At 49.9% G+C, this 20,057-nt stretch overlaps 1 protein-coding gene across 3 annotated transcripts in view; it reads right to left on the bottom strand.

Moving 5' to 3' along the window:
* Window positions 1-20,057, bottom strand: part of SH3GL3 (SH3 domain containing GRB2 like 3, endophilin A3) — a 109,508-nt gene that overhangs the window by 24,519 nt on the left and 64,932 nt on the right. For 2 of the 3 annotated variants that reach the window (XR_014148855.1, XM_081831778.1), the window contains exons 4-8: window positions 17,491-17,634; window positions 14,892-15,025; window positions 11,270-11,428; window positions 2,673-2,776; window positions 1,440-1,549 (exon numbers count right to left, since the gene is read on the bottom strand). Coding sequence is in view for 2 of the 3 variants with exons in the window: in XM_081831778.1 (XP_081687904.1) it covers window positions 1,440-1,549; window positions 2,673-2,776; window positions 11,270-11,428; window positions 14,892-15,025; window positions 17,491-17,634 (651 nt within the window). In the remaining variant the exon portion in view is untranslated. The remainder of the gene's footprint in view (window positions 1-1,439; window positions 1,550-2,672; window positions 2,777-11,269; window positions 11,429-14,891; window positions 15,026-17,490; window positions 17,635-20,057) is intronic. The other variant, XM_081831779.1, reaches the window with a different exon arrangement.

Raw genomic sequence — 20,057 nt, 5'->3', positions numbered from 1 at the left:
AACACACACGGGGGCCTGGGTGGCTCAGTCATTAAGCGTCTGCCTTCGGCTCAGGTCATGATCCCAGGGTCCTGGGATCGAGTCCCACATCGGGCTCCTTGCTCCGCGGGAAGCCTGCTTCTCCCTCTCCCACTCCCCCTGCTTGTGTTCCCTCTCAGGCTGTGTCTCTCTCTGTCAAATAAATAAATAAATTCTTAAAAAAAAAAAAAAAAAAACACACACAACGCAACAATAAACTGGGGAAAAAACTTATTAACATCCCCATACGTAAAGAACGTGTATGAGTCAATAAGGCAAAGTAAACAACCTAAAGGAAAAAGAATAAATTAACACGAACACACAGTTCAGACCTAAGAAAATACAAATGGCAAACTAAACTACAGGGTGGGGGACAAGTTCAGCTTCACTAGTTATCACAGAAAGGCAAATTAAGATTGAATACTCTTTTTTACCCATGAATGCTTGGCAAAAATGGAAGTCAAAAGACCCGGGTATGGGGAAACAGGCATTACTACATCAAGAGTAGTGTGCCCGTTTGGGAAGGTCATTTAGCAGTAGCTACTATCATTTAACATTTGCATTCACTCTAACTTAGCAATTTCACTTCCAAGGAAGACTTGCCCATCAGCACATAGAAGCAGATACAGTGTATTGCTTTTAGCAAACAACTGGAAACAACCTTAGCGTCCATTAATAGGGAAATGGTATAAATAATGGAAAGCTATGAAGCCATTAAAAAATAGGGGGATAGAGATTGATCTATATGCATGACATGGGAATAACTCCAAGAGAAAGCAAGCTGCAGAACAATACACCTGGTATGATCTTGTATTTGAAAAACAGAAAATAATCTAAAACCATGTGTATATAGTGTAGACACGGTTAAATTGTTAACCGTGGCTACATCCAGGGAAGGGACAGGGATGGAGCAGGTGACCACGAGAAACTACAGCATGACTTATACCGATTGAATGTTGTTTTTCTCCGTCGGATCATTTTATCCGAGAACATATCTGTGTCATGCATCTAACGAGAAAATAATGATGCAGCATTTAAGACGGTGCCTAGCATCCAGCAGGTGCTCAACAAATGCTCGTTCAAACTTTTTTTAAAAAAAAACTAGTGAAATATCTTGAAAGAGTTCAAAATGTAAATACAGAGGACCACGAAGCTCTCTGGTGCCCTGGCCAGGGTTTTAACATATCAGAAGGCAGTAAGTGGTGGAATTCTTCCTGGTGCCGGTTTTTGAAACTTGACTTTTGAAACTTGACGTAAGTATCCAAAACCAGGAAGCAGGAAAAGGAGCATTCCTGAGAGGAAAGGGGGGTGGGATTCACCAAACAACTAAAGAAAAAAAATTCAGGGTCTCACACCGAATGCAGCAGTAAGCAAAGGCCTCCCTCCAGAGCACACTTAGCCACACAGAACGGTCATCTTACCTGTTGTCTTTGCTGACGAGGTGGTGGACACCCCATTGAGCTCACTAGGACTCCTTTTGATGGGCCGTGGCTTATACTCTCGTCTGGGGACACTGGATGCAGCTGATATTCTGAAAAACACATTTTAAGATCAGTCAGACGTCAGATGAAGAAAGCCATGCTTCCAAATGTACATTTGCACTGCTTGGGGAGCCTACGAACTTGGGGGAGAGGTGGTGGTTGTGAAGGGGGTAATTTTTACGCATTGGTTCGTGAGTAGCCCAAAGTGATGGGGGTGATATCCCCGGAGTAGTTTTTCGCTATATATTTGAAAGTGTGGGTCTCTCACAGAGTCTCTGAGGCCCCTGTCAGGTGCCAGGTTATACTGGGCACCCAGCAACGTTAGCTGCCTTTTCTCCCCTTCTGCTTATGCAGAGACAGAAATACACAAACGTGATCGTGTGAGCACTGCATGCATGCCCCCCCGCAAAGAAGTGGATGCTTCAGAGACCGGCCACACCTGAGAAATCTGCCATTGATTTAAGCAAACATCCCTCCAAACGTATTCACTATCATCATCCCATGTAAAACAATATTCGGTTACCAAACCTGGTCAAGAATGGGGTAGGTTTTTTTAACCCACTATATTAATTAATAGGGTTACTGGGCCTACTACGTGTGATATTACTAATTTTTAGAGAAATACAGAATACATCATCATTAAAACCTAAGGGGAACGGCCATCTTCCTTTGACCATTCAGAAGGTATTTTTGACTCTTTCAGTACCTCTCTGAGCCAGTATTACGAACGTGGCCTGCTATCTGCCTGGATATTTACATACTTTCCAGATATTTACATACTTTCTGCGTATCATCTCACACTTCTCCACATCCCTACACGTTGGCAAGGAGGTACATGCCATCGCCGCCCCGGCTTAAGCTCTCAAATCAGCAAGGAAGCCGGGACAGCTCTGTCGGGTGAGCAGCTCCGTCAGGTTGCCCTGAACACAGGTCACGGAAAAGGGCTTTCGTGAAACACAAAAGGAAAAAAGCCGCCAGATTGCTTTTCCCAGCTCTGTCCCTTTGGCCAGAGCCACGTACTTATTACTTCAGTGCTATCCCACACCCAACCATGAAAGCCAGCTAAGAAAATTCAAAACAGAATGGGGCGGCGGGAAGGGGCAGACGGAGGGACTGATTCAGATGAAGTTTACTCGGCAGCCCCGGGTTGGCAGGGCATGTGAAGGCTCTTACCGCATCTGCAGATTGCTCTGTAACTCCTGCAGGATCTCCGTGGACTGTTTGTGATAGTCTAAAGCTGCCTCTATAAACACGGCCAACTGGCTGACTTGTTCTACCTGCAGCAAAAGTGGGAAATTATGCCAAGGCTTATGTAACGTTCAGAGAGAGAGAGAGGCGGGACCAGCAACAAAGACCCAGCTTCGCGGGGAAGCCCCGCGTCGTCCTCGGCTCTGGTCCATTTCATTTCCTTAGGCTGTGTCATCATCACGCGGGTGGTGGTAGAAAGCTGTATATTCTGGAAAACCATGTTCAAATTTATTTGTGATTAAAATTTGGTTTAGCTCAATGGAAGCTGGTTTTCCCAATTAGATGACACCCTCAAGAGATTTTTGTGCTCTAAAGCTCACGGATCTGAACACAGAGACATAAAGCTTTCCAATGACATGGGAAGCCAACACTGAGTAAATGAACCTCTTCCTTAGTGAAATGTCTCTTCAGGCATCTTCTAGCTAAGTCAAATCAGGAAGCTAAGTAAATTAAGCTGTTCTCACATAAGAAAGGAAACCAGGGGAGGGTGGGCACCAGGGCAAACACTTGCCAGCTCCCTGTGTCTCGTTGCTGTCCGCACAAAATCGTGGCCATGAAACGTGACAGCCGAAAGGAATGAACTCTATAGCCTCTTGTATCTCTCGGTCCCCCGAATCGATGGAAAAACTAAAGTAGAAAAGCTCTATCACATAAAAAAGGCTGGAAGACCAGGGGATGCATGGATTGAGGAAGAGGCGTCCCCTGTGGGAGCTTCCCTGCTTCCCCCATGCGTCTGAACAGCTGCTCCAGAAAAGCGGGATTCATGACGCTGATGTTGGCAAGCCTCGGACGCAGGACCTCTGGGTTGAGGTGATAAGGACCCCTAGCAAGAGCCCCGTGACCTCCAGATCCGGAGAAGGTCACAAACCAAAATCAATCCCCCCTCTTCCAAAGCTTCCCCAAAGCCTCTGCATCATTCCCACGTGCTAAGCAGCTTGAGGGCAGAGTCTGCCCTGCTTATTCACCCCGTAAAACCAACCACGGACTGGTCCACCTTCAAAGACCCAAGCTGCTTCCATTTGTTGCTACAGACCCTGCTTCGGCTACCCTACACTCGCTTTCCTTGCGCACACATCAACACGGCTCAGTACACACCTGAGAAACCCACAGCATCCCACTGGTGCCCCACTGTGCTCCGCATCCGAACAAGGAAATCCCGTTGTGTTACAGTCACTTTGCCGCGCTTGGGGCTGGAAGAGCACCAAGCCTAGCCTTAAATTTCCCAAAACCCAACGAACAAAACAAAGACAGCCTGGCCCCACAGAAATCCTAAGGATTTCTTAAATTTCACCTCTCTGGCTTTCACGTTTAAACAAGTCCAGTTTAACGGCCCAACTCGACCACAGCAGAATCTGCCGAAGCAGGAACTGTGCTCCCCAGCTGGGGGGAGCGGCGGGTCGGGTCCGATCTGAGCCACACCTCACTGCCTTCAGTAAAGTTAACTTCTATTTTAATCCCCACTTTGAGATATGTTTGACATTTCTCTTTTCAAAGGAGCAGTGAAAAAATGAGTATTCCTGGAAACATACGGGGGGCGGGGAGGGAGGGAGAGAGGGAAAGATCACCAGAGCTCCTGTCTGGTTGGCTCAGACAAGTTACGTAATCTAGAGATGCATCTGTCACTATTCGTTCGATGGCTGACTTTGGGAAGGAAATGAGTCCCAAGGCCCCTTGGGAGAGAACAGTGGGGCTGCATGGTGCTCAATGCAACCACTAGAGAGACGGCGCTGCAAAGTTCCTGCTGGCCGGGAAGCCACGTGGTGCCACAAGGGGCTTATGTGCCTCCCCGTGCCAGAAAACGGAGGCTTCCGCTTATCCCCGGGCCATAAGCAGCAAGGTGCGTGCGGGTGGTCTCTGCTTCCCAAACCCCAGGTAGGATTCAACACCTGGACAGGCAGAACCAAGGCAGCGATAAAGCCAGGCCTTGCAAGTACCTGTCCGGAAGGTAAAGCGTTTCTTCCACTGGCCACACCACTCAATCTGGCAAATCCACCTGTTGACTCGGGGAAGGTCACCTGGGATGAGAAGACAGGCGTAACTCTACTTAGGGCTGAGAACAACACTGCCCCTCTCTGGTGCCACCTTGGGAGTGAAGTGTGACCACGCATCACACACACAGAGCTCCTGGCTCAGAGTAAAGTGCACTCGCCGTCACGGTGGGTCGCTCCTGGCCAAGTGCCTGAAGCAAGAAACTCAGACTTCCCAGTAAGCTAGAGGAGAAGGAGGGAGGGTCCAGGTACGGGCCACGGTGCTGGCAGATGGTGGGGCGAGGACTAGGAAGCTACCCGGGGCAAAGGAACCAGAAAGAGCTTGTGGTGGAGAGGAAAATGGCCCCCAAAGATGCCCAAGCCCAACTCCCCAAATCTGTGCCTATGTCACCTTCCCGGGCAAAAGAGACTCTGTGGGTGTGATTGAGTTAAGGGTCTTGAACTAGAGGATGACCTGGGTTATCTGGGTGGCCCAGTGTCATCATAGGGTCCTAGAAGAGGGAGGCAGGAGGGTCAGAGTCAAAGAAGGAGGTACATCGGGGGGGCAGAGTAAGAGGGATGAAGATGCCTCATGCGGGCTTCACGGCCGACGCCACCCCACTCCGCGAGTCCTCGCTCCCTCCCCTGGGGCAAGACTCGGTGTGTCTCCGGGGTGTCCCCCGTGGGCACACTCTCCTTCAAAACCCTCTCGTTCGCTGCAAACCAATGGCTGATTATAAGCACATGAGGCCGTTGGGGGTACTGAGCCCTGGGGATGGAGGCAGAGCACCTACGTCCCCATACTACTGTGGACTACGAACACAAGAAGTCCCCGGGCTGTGGTCCCAGGGACACTTGAATTGGACCTGAGCCACTGGGGTGACCTGCAGACCAAGTGCAAAGGATCTGGACTGAACCCAAAGGAAGGACGGCTCCAAGGACTGCATCCTGTAGTAAGATCAGCCCTCTGCAGAAGGTTATAGAAACAGAGGCCAAATAGGAGCAGGGCTGTGAACTCTCCTCCTCAGACCCTTCAGCGACTAGTTACCACAGGACCGGTTAGCGGCCAGGTAAGTGGGCGGAGAGGCACACCCTGAAGACCACGGCACGAGGAGGGATGAGAGGGATGTCAGTAGGTACTAACGCCCTGCACCCAGATGCCTGGAATCTGCAGCGAGCCTGGCATGCAAGAACAAGGAAATGCACGTCTTCTGGAATGCGACAAGCCATCCCCTTTCACAGCTGAAAACGGCATATTTCCAACGGAGAGAGCATCTTCGATCTGACTTGTGGTTATCCAAGTGATCTCTTGCTCCATCATATCAAAGACGTCCACTCCTTCTGGACTCCCCGCAGAAGCTAGAGGAGTCTGATCTTAAGACGCCTTTGCTAATGGGGCGAGAGCTTTACTCAGAGTTTCTGAGAAAGTCTGAGCAAGGCAATGAACTCAGTAGCCTAGATAACAGCCCCTTATGCTTCCATTCTCCACTTCACATTCCCAAAGGGTTTCCTGACATGTGTAGGTCAAGGTGACTTTCCAGGGGCAAACAGCTGAGCAGAAGTGAAACCAGAATCAGATTTCAGGTGATTCGCTCCTTGTTGGGTGCACCTTCCTTCCGCGAGCCCAGTTTTTCCTAATGTACCTTGTGCCACGTGTCACCAGTCCCTTGAAATGACAGCAATAATAACGATGATGCGGAAGGTCAAACAGGTTTGAGAGACTCCCCGGTGTGCCCTGCCTTAGGAATCTCTCCGAGACCAATTTTTCACATTGTCATATAAAGACTCTGAAAAGTCTTGGGATCAAGAAAACCTGCCTAGTTTTGTCCACATGAGGGTTTGCCAAACTCATTTGAGCGTAGAAACATTATCAGTGCAACCTACTACAGCCCGTGGAATGAATTTAGGAAAATGCCACCCCGGACCAAAGGAAAGAACCCAGGAATCTGCAATCCAGTAACCCCACTTGTTGCAGGAGCCCACGGATGGAGGGAGGATCCCCAGGCAGGAGACGTGGACCAAGAGAGCTAGAGACAAGTGCAGGTGTCTGGCCTCATGGGCCTGGAATGGGGATATTCTAGGTGCTCTCTCTGGCTCCTGCAAAGTCAAAGACCTACATTCCATGATGTCACGGGGTGAGGAAAAGACTTCTCTGCAAAGACAGAAGAAGAGTGTTCACAGGCCATTCCCAAGAAATGGTGAAGGCGGGCAACCAACCTGCTCAATTTCCCGCACCCCTACCTCAGAGCAAATTGTGATGGGCACAGGGGCCCCTCTCCTAGGGGGAGCCCCGCCAGGCCTAACCCTCGGGGCTCCCAGGAAAGCTGGTGGACCAAAACACCTCCGGGCTTGCATCTGTGCACGGAATAATGAGCAACAGGTGAAGAGATGCCCAAGGTCTTCAATCCAGCCCCGACTGACAAGACAACCGAGGATTTCAATGTGGGGCCAAAGGAGACTTCTCTTTGGTTCTCCCACTCACAACTCTGCCAAACTCAGACAGGAAAATAAACGCCAGTTTCCTTGGGAATGTCAGAGTGACCGATTTGGGTCCCTCACACCACCCCTTCCTTCTTTCCACATCACAGGTGCAGGGGTGCTCTGTCTGACCAAGGAAGTCAGGGGGCCCCCAGCAACCAGGGTGTCTGCACCCAGCACTGAATAGGCGGTAAGTGGAGTCTGACTCTGAGGTCTGGATTCTTTAAGAATGTGGGTTCGCCAAGATCTGCCCTTCTGCTCTGCCCGCCTCACTCCCCCTATGGGTCCCAAGGTCTAGACTTCAGTCCCGGGGTAGGTAGCTAGAGTCCCATTGTGGGCCCAGGCCCAAGCTGCCCACACGGATTTCCAGAAAGTCCCATCCTCTGGGCAAGGGGCCGGTATGTGACCCTTGTTCGGCTGTCCCTGTTTGTTTCTCAGTTGGGAGAATTCAGATGTGAGGACAGATGAGCAACCACCCCCTGGAAAGCCCCACAAATGGCCCATTGGCCAGAAAATCCTAGGCAAGGGTTACATAATCTGCATTTGGAGATTCCAGAAAAACCAACTCTGTGCGTCCCAGTCGGGGCTCTCCTCAAACCAGGCAGATCTCTGGCGTTATCTGGCGAAGCTTTCCTTGTGTCTTAGCTGCAGCTACAAGATGTGAGGGCTGGACAAGACACCCACCCCCCTGTTCCCTGGAGAGTGAGACTCTGGGGTTCGAACCATCAGTGCCAGGCAGAGATGGGCGGGTGGCACCAGGCCCCGGACACGCCACCCCCCCTTCACTCACGCCACTCTGCTTATCTACCTCCTCCAGCCCCTCTTCTCTCCTGCCGGGGAGGAGATCAGGGAATGTTCCCTAATTAGCAGGATGGCTTATTCTGCCCCCAAAGCCAGCTCTGCATGACCAGAGGCCCCATGTCTCAGAGTGTGTCTGATAGCCGAGCAGGGTGGCTTTCGTCAGCTGAGGACAGAAGGACAGAAGTCCTAGCTGGACATGCGTAGGTCCATGTCATCCCCTCCAGCACCACTGCCCAGGAGGCCCGTAGGGTATAATTACTGGGTGTTCTCATCAGTGAAAAGGGCGGCCCCTTGGTTCCAATCTGGCGTCTGTGTCCGTTCCTCACCTAGAACGCAAAGGGGTGGCCAGCTCTGACTGACGGCCCCAAACCTCTAGCTCACGATGGTACCAACATCTCCCACCTGTGTCTGGAGGAAGCGCCAGGCCCTTGGCTGTCTGCCACCACGTCCCCGGGGAACAGGCACGCACCTGGGCGGTGGCAAGTGCCACGTCGGGTGCAAGCGCTGTCCAAGCCCCTGGACAAAGGCGGGGCCTGCAGACCCACCGTGTTTACCTGGGAATTAAGACCCCAGCCATCTTTAGTGGCAGGATCGGTTCCTGGAAGAAACCCCAGCCGTCCTGAAGCATCGCTCCTCCTCCTGAGCCTCCTCACCAAGAAAGACAGCAGCCACAGATAGAAGGGGCCGAGCGGCAAAGGTTGGACAGGAGCTGGTGACCCACAGAGAGCAGGAAGTCAGGGTTCTGTGGGCTGCAGGGCCCTGGGGCTGGCCTGGGTGTAGAGAAGGGCAAGGGCAGGGCTGAGAGCTCCATGAATGTGTCCTCCCCCCACGCACCGCCTCTTTGTCTTCCCCACCAGTCACCTGCCGCTGAGCCCCAAACACCAACCACCTCCGCATCCGCCTGTCAGGTCCGAGGGCTGAAGTGGAGAAGATTTTCTAGACCGTGCCTCATCCACAGGACTGCCAGACCACCCGGGCCTGGCCCAGACACACCGACACGGAAAAGGTCAAGACAGTGCCCTTCTGGGTCTGATTGCTGCTGCCCCAAGGACAGAAGGAAGGCAGCCTTCTGGAGCCTACACGGCGACTTGTGAGCGTCCTCGACTATAAGCCCAGGAAGGGGAAACGGTGAAAGCAGGCATGCCATGCTTGAGGGGCCACCCTGCACCCCTCAGGCTCCAGCACGAGTCACTCAGCACACGGCCCCTTGTCACTGTCACCATCATCCTTGTCATCACCACCAACCGCTTCGGCACCGCTACGGCCGTGCCCGCAGGACTCAGCAGGCAGAGTGCCCGGGTGAGCCCCGCAGTTAAAGACGGCACAAGGAGACGAGACCAGAGAAGGGGAAGCAGCCTCGTTCCAAGGCGGCTCCGAAGTCCTTAGCTGTCTTCTGATCTCGGTCTCCTCCCACCTGCGTGGCTGGTTTCCAGGGGCTTTTGTCAGAGGGCAGAAGCAACAGGCCATCCCTGGAATGAGCCAGCACCGCCTGTCAGGCCTGAGGGAGCAGCTCAGGCTCCCCAGAGGTGAACGGGGTTGCCCTCCACCCCAGGACACCTCAGGGGACGCACTGCAGTTCCCCTGCAGGGCTGGAGTTAAGACCTAGCTCTGACTCGTGCCGGGGCGGGGTGGGAGGCAGTCCACTCATTTGCGAATACGGTCACTGTCAGCCAAGGGACCAGTGACCGAGTTTCCATACGGAAGGGATCATTCCTGACTTCTGCTTGACCTTGAAGGGAAAACAGGTCAACTGGGGGAACTGGCAGAGACAGAGAAACCGAAGGAGACCCCTAATGGAGGGCTTTGCAAAAAGCCCATCATCATCGTGCTTCGTGAATGAAAAAGCACGCGGGGCAGGCGGGCCGTGAGACACACGAGATTCAACCTCAGAGTTTAAATCCACCACTACCAGGCACGGGACCGGAAGGACGACGTCTGCCACGGCCTGGTAAGGATCAGACGCATCCAATACGTCACACTCCAAAACCACGTGCTGAATACTTCAAAAGATCAAATACGGCAATCGGAGACGAAACAAAACCAAAATTGCCGATGGCTTCGGGACAATTTCAAGAGAAAAGTGATTTTTTAAGGGAAAATAAACAAACAAGAAAAACAGAGCCAATGGTTACACCTCTTCCCATTTCCCATAAGTTGTAAAAAACCTGATAAACTATTAAAAGGAGAAGCATAATAGAGTGTACTTCTCAGCACTCAGGTTTCGTGGACGTGGGGATTTTCAAATTGTTTTCTCCAGGATCAATGTCTTGTCAACACTGAACGTAATTCCCCAACACGTCACCACGGCAAAGAAAGGCTGCTCAGTACGTTTTGTTTGACTTAACTCGAAAATGCGAGACCTTGATACACCTTTTAATGAACTATTGGAAGTAGAACATGGTTTTGCAGATAAATAAATCCTCCAACTTGTCTCCACAGGTTTGAAAGTTCAACAAAGAGGGTCCAAAGCTAAGGCTGGACCAAAACGGCACAGGACACTGCCAAGGCCAAGTTTAGGACAGGGACGCCGGAGACAAACAGGTGGCAGAAGGCTCTTCCAATCAGGCAGCAACAAACACGAAAGGCCTCATCACCGAGGCAAAGGAGGGAAGCCTTCAGCCTTCAGGATGCGCAGGACGGGGTGACCATGCCTCTTCAGTATGCTGAATCTAGCTTCCCTTGGACAAATCAAACATAAGCTGGCAGGAATCAGAGTATGACAGAATATTTTGCATTTCTGAGGGATCTGTGTCGAGACCTTCACGATCCCCGAGCTCACAAGCACCACCACTCAGGTACAGCTGAACAGTGTAGATCATGCTCTGATATCCTGAACGTTCACGATGACAAGAAAGGCATCAGAGAGCTGCTCCTCCTCAAGCATCTGCCTCACACGGTGCTTCTCTCAGTCTTAGCAAAACTGCAATGACCACACGATATGGGATTTCCATTCTCCCGCAGAACCACCACGCGACGGCCTCAAATACGAAGGCCGGTCCGCTATCTAACTCCCCAAACGACCCCCCACCCCGGGGCCACCTGGAGCACACCTCGGGAGCAATCCTGGGATGAACAGGACTTCTCGCGATCTGAGGTTTGAGCTGGGGCTTGCCAAATGTCCGAAGCTGTTTCTGAGGCAGGAGATAGATAATGGCTACAGAAAATTCTGGAAGCTTTTGTAAACTAAGGCTCCGGAGCTTCTCCTCATCTTGGTCCTAATCATATATTCAATGTTTTTAATCACATTAAAGTCTCCTGTTTGGTTTAAATACTTACATCATTTTCTAAAAAATTAAACATGCTTCTTTCAGCCAACTCCTTTGACTCTTCAAATTTTTCTACCGCTTGTCTGACTTCTTCATCTGGTATCTTACCTACTCGCTTCTTTTTATAATCATAATCCAGGCGGCGGCCTTCCAGCTTTTTCAGGTGGTGCTAAACAAGACAAAGGAGTCCTTCAGAGAACTGCACACTCAAAACACGGGGCAAAGAAACCTTTGTTGTTTCCATGAAAATAGCCATTGCTTTTTGTCCGTCTACACTCTAGGGGCAAGGACACATCTTACATGTCTGTGTGTCCTCAGCATCCACTTGAGGCCACCTTTACTGCAGACCCTCAAGGAATATTTTTGGGTGGATGGATGGACGGATGGATGGGAGGGTGAGTGGATAGATGGGTGGGTGGATGGATGGATGGACGGGTGGCTGGGTGGGCAGATGGCTGGATGGATGGGTGGGCGGATGGGCAGGTGGGTGGGTAGGCAGATGGATGGATGGATGGTTGGGCGGGCTGATGGATGGGTGGCTGGGTCGTTGGTTGGGTGGGTGGGTGTGTGGGCAGCTGGGTGAATGGGTGGTTGATTGGGTGGGTGGATGGGTGGGCAGCTGGGCAGATGGAAGATGGGTGGATGGGTGGGTGGATGGATGGTTGATTGGATTGGTAGATGTGTGGGTAGATGTATGGCAGAGTGAATGAGTGTCTACATGGAACATGAGGACACAGTATCAGCACTCAGATTCCATTTCCCAAAGTTCTTTATAGGACCCCTCACTTAAGCTCTATTAATGTCCAGATAATTTCCAACTAAATTAACTACACCAAAAATAAGCACATTTCCTTTGGCACTACTGTCAAGTCCTAAGAGCTAGATTATAAAAGCAGAAATTTCTAGTAGCCCCTAGAATACTTATGCATATCCCATAAAGTTCCCAATTATAGAACACGTTCAATAAATGCCATCGATGAATATGTATACACAGAGGACAAACATTTACAACCTCTGAAAGGTGAGATTTCTTTAAGAAAAAATAGGATCTCTTTAACAAAATGTAACAATTGTAAATATTCGATCTGTCCATTCATGGAATGGGCTGCCTTGTGTGGTAGTAAACTCCCCATCACAGTCTGTGTTCGAGCAGAGGGATCCCATGTCAGAAATGCTAGAGACAGCTCAGCTGTATGGGGCAAGGGAGAAGCCTGGAATCCTTGGAAAACAGGTATTTGCTGTCGAATGTATCCACAAAACCAGACCATCCCACTGAAGTATGCAAGTAACGTTACTATGCATTTTAGTGAACAGCCCTGGTTCTACTTCCATAATGAACTGGCAAAAACAGCATACGGGATAAAAAGCCAGAAGCATCTTTCCTGTATGTTCTGTGACTCTGGGCAAATCTGGCATTCCCTCTGGGCCTCCGTGTATGGTTATAAAACGGGAATGGAGAGGGCCAGCCTGGCTGCTTATGGGCCGAGAAATGTTTGGAATCCATTAACCCTTTACAGGTATAAGTCAGCTGGTCTTAAATGAGCAGGTTCTCCACTCCCGGCGTCTGAAACACAGAAACACAGTGGAGACTGTGAACGGCTTCTGAACAGACTCTGAACTCTTGATCATCGCATGACTGACGTGGAGACTGAAGTGTAGCTTTACAGTGTTTCTGTATCAAACAGCAGCTGAGGAACGAGATGCCCCGTAGGATGTTATTTTGTTGCACAGGGAAGGCCGACACTGAAGTACAGTGTGTTCTGCACGTTTGTCTGGTCCACACTTGGTCTACAGCCAGCTCTCAAGCCATTCCGGTGGAAGAGCTACGCTGCCCAGAGGACTCTAGGTTTTCCTCAAGGACAACAGCACAAGAAGAAACGGCATATTATATATTTCAGCCAAGGGGGTCTCTGATTTGAAGGTTCTGCATTCGGGAAGGCTGTTTTGGTATCCCCAGGTTCCCCAGAATGTCCCTTCTTCCCCAGAGTCATCTGTTCTTTGGTAATTTGCAAGCACAAACCCTGTCCTGGGCCTCGTGGTCCCAGAAGTGAACAAAGCAGGACTCCTCACCCCGAGGCACTTACTGCCCAACAACAGAGGAGTAGAAGCAGGGAGGCTCAAGGCACAGGGGAGCACAGGAGCACCTGATCAAGCCAGGAGAGAACCAAGGCTTCCCAAAAAAAAGAGCATCTGAGATCTGAGAGGTGAGTGACTAAGCCAGGAGGGGAGGGGAGGGGGAGAAAGACAAGGAACACAGCAACTGCCCACAGCAAAACATCCCCCCGGGGGCTGCAAGTATTGCAGGGAGGCTGGGCAGCGCTGGGAAGGGGCCATGGGCCAGGCCCCAGAGGGAAGGAGAGGCCAGAGAATCAGGGCTAAGGTGGTGGATCTGTAAGCAGCCACCAGTGGGCAGCTCCGGAGGGTCTCCATCTAAGGCCGCGCTGGGCGTGGTGTGGAGAATGCGCTGGAAGGGGCAAGGCGTGAAGCCGCGAGTCCAGGGCTGCTGTGCTCAAGCGTCTAGATGTTAATGCAAGAAGCCAAGAGCTAGAAAGGGAAGAACGGAGATTCAGGAGAGAGGACAATGGCCATGGCCATGGCCTCCAGGGCCCAGTGGAGGCCTGGCTTCAGAGGGCAGGAGGGACACTGTTTCCCCGACATGGACGGGAAAGAGGACCCGGCGAGTGAGGGGTGAAAGGCATACTAGGGGGCAGGGTTGCTGAATGTTCCGGGAGTCCCTGAATGGTTGCTTCTGGTTTTCATTCAACCTCCCTGAAGTCCCCTCCACACCCTCTGGTTTCCGTGCAGATTCTAATGCCCATACAGGCATCTAGGACTTTCTGTTTGGGAAATCTGGAAGACGGCTCAAGCATTTGCCTTTGTCACATGTGATGCTGATGCTGCTGGTCCAGGGGTCTCCCCACAAGAACTCTTGGGCCTGAAGAAAGGAAAGGGGACATCTCCCAGGTTCAAATGACTTCCAAGCTGGCCCGGGCTTGCATTCGGATCACTCTTGAAGGCGCCTGGAGGCAGGTCCTCGGAGCAGCTCCCTAAGAGCATCAGAAGTCAGCACAGGCTGCCCCTCCAGAGTAGAAGTCACGGCGGGGTAGAACTCTCAAGTCTGTTTTTGCACATATACAAAAACACCATCAAGCAAGTGGCATGTGATCACCGACAGGTCCCTGAGAGGTCCCATGTGTGCTCTCCAAGGCCATTGCTAACAGTTTTCCAAATGTAAAATGTCAATTCCCAGATACTGATTTCCTTGAGAAGCAGTGAAAAATCATGACTACAGGTCTGGTGCAAAATATCAAGAGATAGGACTACTACGGTATGATTTTGATTAGAAAAATTCTACGATGGAGTTATGGAGTCATTTTGTTAGGTGAGAAATGGCTGTGGAAATATGCATCTTTCATCTTGGCTTTCAGGTAGCTGGCTTCAATAAGATACAGAAGAAAGGGCTAAGAGGTTCTGGGTCTGTTTCCCAGTGAGCCAGGTAAATATGGATTATTCTTCGAGCACCCATAATAAGATGATGCTTTCACTGAATCCTTACAGAAGCATTCTAATGATTTTAAATATAGACATCATTTTAAGGAGCAACAGGTAGATTTATAGCCTGGAAGACTTACCCCAATCTCTTTTAGATCTTTGTCTTGGAGTAACTGAAGTGGGTCAATAAAAGTTTGCTTTACGTTAATATCAAGAGAGTCTTTCACCTCAGCCATTAGCTTCATGGATTCCCCAACTTCTATCAATGCATTGCCTTGAATAGAAAATGCAAATAAAAAAAGTTTCTTTAGCAGAGTCCTCGAGGATAATGGTGGTATTTATTTATTTCCTTCCCAAAAGTTTGGGGATGACGGTGCAAAAAGGTCCTCCCCCTGGGACTGGTGAATCCTGACTCAGAAAAAAAAAAAGAAGAAGAAAGAGAGAAAGTGTCCTTATGGTCCGTATTTTCCTCTACCCTCTGTACTCTCTCCACTATATAAAATAAAGGTTGGAGGCTGAGAGAGACCGAAGCATTTCCCACTTTGGCCACTAGATGGGGATAAAGCTCCTCTTTAAAAACTAGTACAGGTATCCCCTGCTTTTCGAAAGTTCACGCTGAACCCCAATCACCTTTACAAAAGACCTACATTAGTCCTTGGTCTTGCTAACTGAAAAAAATCCAAAGAGGATTGTTGCTTTCACTAAAAAAAAAAAAAAAGGCAAGAAGAGAATAACATTCTGCCTTTGTTTTGCAGCAAGTTATTAGAGAGGCGATGTGTACCCCAAGTCATGAGAACAGCACACAGCACCCCAGCATCCAGCTGCCACGGCTTTGAGCTGTGTCTGTGAACATCTGTGCTTTGCCTCGATTTATTCTGTGCATGCACAAGCAGGATTAAGGTATGAGAAAAGCCTAGGAGAGGTTATTCTGGGGTCTGGTAACACCCCCCAATTTTTCCACATAAATTAATAGTAATTTCTTCTTTGCTTTACACCATTTTGGTTTACAAAAGGCCTCGTAGGAATGCTCCACTTTCGGAGAGCAGGAAAATCTCCAGTTTTGTGAACTGGCACCTAGGGTTCCTTAGAAGTTCGAGAACAAAATCCTTCTTTGTAAACTATAAAAGGATTCATTCATCAGGGCTAAGTATCAACCAAGAAAGGTTACAATAGAAATAAATGAAAAAAACCTCCTGTCGGCTTCTAGCTACTAGATCTTGAGGTCACTCCCCATCTCCTTCAGATGGCTCTAAGGCTCCTGACCCTTTCTGATGTCAAAGAAAGCCTGGCAGGGTCACATGGGACAGCCTTTCAGCAGGATGGGCAAGGTTTGCTCCTGAAATGAGGCGCGGGCCAGCCACGCTCGGGCTTGGGCAGTGCTCGGCAGCTCTTGCTAGATTAAGCCCTGGTATCTCAGTGCCAGCTAATCCACAGGAATTTGCAAGCGGGAGTCCTGGTGGCTGAGCAGAATGAGGGTTGCAGTTTCTCTCGAAGAATCTCTGGGACGTGATGCACCAGACCAAACTATGTTTCCTGTATCGGAGTTTTCCAAATTGACCTCATAAACACGTAGAGCATGGCGTCTCTCAACTCTTAGGCTAGAAAAAGACCTTAAGAGGCAGCCCAAGAATCTGCATTTCTAGTAAATTCTGACCTTCAAGTTGTTGCACCTACTAGTCCAGCCATGCACAGTTTATTCACCTGCAAAAGAGCGACAGCAATGAAGACTCACCTCACTTTTTTTTAAAATAAACTAGATAGTGCATGGTATAGGACCTTGCAAAATAGAAGTGGAAACTCTTACTCTAAACTATGGCTGGCCAGGACTCCATTTTGACCCACTGGTAGCTTCATTCCTCCTAAATGTCCTTAACTCACTCTCAAGAGTCTAAATCATTCCAAGATAAAGATGAGACATCCCTTCCCAGCCTGGGGACTCTTTCCTGCCCAACCGATCAGAAACGGAAGCTACTGTTTCTGACCCCTCTGCCACCAGGACCCACGCCCCGAAATGTCAAATTCGACTTTGACAGACACATTTCCAAATATTTCCCTGGAGAGTCCAAAAATTAATGCTGAATATTGGCCATCACCTCCATGGACCTCACATTCCTCCCCCTTGCTCAGGCTTGGTGCTACGGATTCCACAAGGGCGTGGGGCTCAGCCTCCACCCACTGAGGCTTCTGCACTTCAAGAAGGTTCTACCATGTGGCCCCGAAAGGAAAGCATCCGACAGTACAGTCTCTTCCTCAGAACAGCAAGCAACCTATCCACTCCCGACGCCCCTGACACTAGCTCTCCTCCTTAACACAAGTTCCCTTAGTACCTAGGGACCTGGGAAGCCATCAAACTGTCTGCCCATCCAGGCCCCTGCCCAGTCACCATGTGCACTGCAGGACTGGCCTTGGCTATGAGGGCCTGCCTGGCACCCTCACCGGTCCCCTCAACGGGCCTGCCTTCAGGACAAGGAATAGGCCATCTTGTCCACATTCACCCATGGAATAAAATAAAATTCACCTTCTATTGCTCTGAAAGATACTGTTACCCCCTGTGACTAATGAGTGTTTTAGCAGGGAGTCTGCTTGAGGATTCTCTCTCCTTCTCCCTCTGCACCCCGCCCCCATTCCACACTAAGTAAATAAATAAATGTTTAAAAAAAAAAAAAAAAGGCAGCATTGTGCACCACCTCGGCCGGGCAGGAGGCGCTCGCCGCTAATCCAGGCGCTGCGCACACTCACCGAACGCGGAGCCCTCGCCCAGCTCCTTCCCGAACTTCAGCATACAGTCGCCCAGCAAGCCTTCCGTCTGCGGGTAGCCGGTGGTTTTCACCTGTCCTCGAATCTTCGACACAGTGTTCAGCATTCCTAGCTTAGCTCTGTATGCTTAAAAACATTGTCATTTGTAATTCCTTAAAATGACAAGGCAGAGCCACAGGTCCGTCGCATTGAACAAATGACGGCAAAAGAGAGGCCACCTGGCACACAACTTGAGGGAGGCCTGGAGCAAGGGACAGGGCCGGGTGTGACCGATCCCGTCTCTCACAGGATTTCCTAGACTCTTTTACCCAGGGCGGGGGCGGGGGGGTTGCTAAGCGCATCTCTACACAGCGAGGATGGAACGCAGAGACGGTGCACGCTCCGTGGACTGCAAACACAGGACCTGGGCTACCCCAGCCCACGTGCAGGGTGAGATACTGAGAGGCCTGCCGTTGCCCACACCCCGAGTCAGGTGCGGACACCTGGGCAGGCGCTCCTTCCCGGGGCCCAACGGATCACTAAGAACAGAACTGCTGAGGTGGATGTTTCAAACCACCATCCAGCCGTGAACACCCTCCCCATGCCCCAAGAATGTATTCCGTCTGATTGTATCCAGTGTCGTGATGAAGGGCTGCTCATTCCTCTTAGGAAGCAGAGCCAATGGGAGGAAACGGATCCCCCCACCCCCACCCCCGAGGGAACATGAGTCTGTGTGTGGAAGGTCCCTTAGGGAAATAATGGGCGGCCACGCTCTTCTCTCCGACTCAGGCAAGGAGTGTTTACTGATCCCGGCTCTGTGGGACGGCCCATGCCAAGTACTGGGGCTCCAGAGAGACCCAGGCCGCATCGGCCCTAATGGAGCTCAGGGTCTAGGTACTACTAAGGCAGAATATACCAGATGTACTTTGCAGATAAAGTTGGGGATGATGTCGGAAAAATGAAACCATAGCAATATTGCTAGATAAGGTTGGAAAGACACCCCTAAAAAGGCAGAAATCGTATCAATAAAGTATGGAAGAGGGAATGCTTATGGTCTATAACCAACAGATAAAGAGTAGGCAGGCTTGACCTAAACAAAAATTAAAACAGGACAAATCAGGAGATATCTATGGGAAAATGTGACTATGAACTGAATCCCAAGCTAAGGATTTGGGATTTTATTCTACAGGCCAGACAGTGAATCACATACTAGCTTGTGGTGTTTGAGATAACTTTAGGAAGTAATGGGATAGACTTTTATTTTCTTTGACTTTAATAATTCCATGTTTGTTTTCAGGTATTCTAGACCAGTGCCTCTCAAACTGTAATGCGCATACAAATCACCCAAGGATCCTGTTAAGATGCAAAGGCTGATTCAGGCAGTTTGGGATGAGCCCAAGATTCTGCATTTCCCACAGTCTCTCAGGTAATGCTGGTCCTGCTTTAGACATTCCCCTGTGCTGGCCTTTCTGAATCTTGCCCACCTCAGCTTCAAAGCAGTTTTCCTCCTGGTCCCTGCACAGAAGCTTCACTCTCCTACAACCCCCCCCACACACACACACACATACACACACTCGGTTCCTCCTTCCCACTGTCAGGGTAGAAACTGGGAGGCAGCAGGCATGTGACTGACAGCCATTAAACTGGAAATAACCAGAGGCCTCCGTCCGAGGGGACACTTCCATTGTTGGCCCACCCCATTCCTAACCCCTTCCAATGTCAGTTCTTTGAGGATGGGATCTTGGTCCAACTTCGCAGCATCCCAGGATCCAGGAAAACCCCTCGCCAAGAGTAAGCTCTTGCTGAGTATGTGCTGACTGATTTATCAGGAAAAGGAACTTACGTGGCTCATCTCAACCATTAAGGAGGCCAGGGAAGAGATGTTATTTATTATAGTTCTTAAAATTCTAATCATCTATACAATTCTAAAGACTTCTACATCCACCAACCTCCCTGGACATAATTTTTATAAAATTTATGTTTTTTAATTTCTACTGCCTAGATTCTTGGATGGTTGGGTCTGTGCTGATTCTACAGCCAAGGGAATCACAGTCACTATGTGCAAATACTAAATTCCTAAAAAGGAAAGGCAGTTTTGGAGCTGCACAGAATTCAAGGCTTGGATGCTCTGCCCCTTGTCGGTTTCTGTCCTTCACAACCCAGGAAAAAGTCATCAAGGGGTATTGCTTCCCGACCTCGGAATTAAAATCCTACTGTGGAAGCAATTTCAAGTGAATATATCCTTTTGAGCAGGATGACAGAATTTTTTTTCTAAAAGAGGAGATTCCTCAGTAAGAAAACATATACAAAACGCTTAGTGGCTCTCTCTGAAGCATCTCCTAAAAAATGTCTGCTTAGCAGTGCCTTGCGGCTGAGCCCAAGCCTCCATCCAAATGACGTCACTGTAGTTCACAGAACTGTCTACTAGAATTCACCGAAACTACCTCCGGTCCCTGGAGGCTTGACTTTAAAAAAACTGAATTTTATTATGTGGATGCAAAAGACGTTGTTTCTAAATTATGTGAGCCATGTGTCAAGTAAACATGGATTAGTGATCTGTGACAGTGAAA

This window comes from Leptonychotes weddellii, chromosome 9 (assembly GCF_054177405.1).
Source record: "Leptonychotes weddellii isolate Sample4059 chromosome 9, ASM5417740v2, whole genome shotgun sequence".
Classification (NCBI taxonomy): Eukaryota; Metazoa; Chordata; class Mammalia; order Carnivora; family Phocidae; genus Leptonychotes; species Leptonychotes weddellii.
The sequence above is the reverse complement of the archived record's forward strand: the minus strand, read 5'-3'. Positions and strand labels throughout refer to the sequence as shown.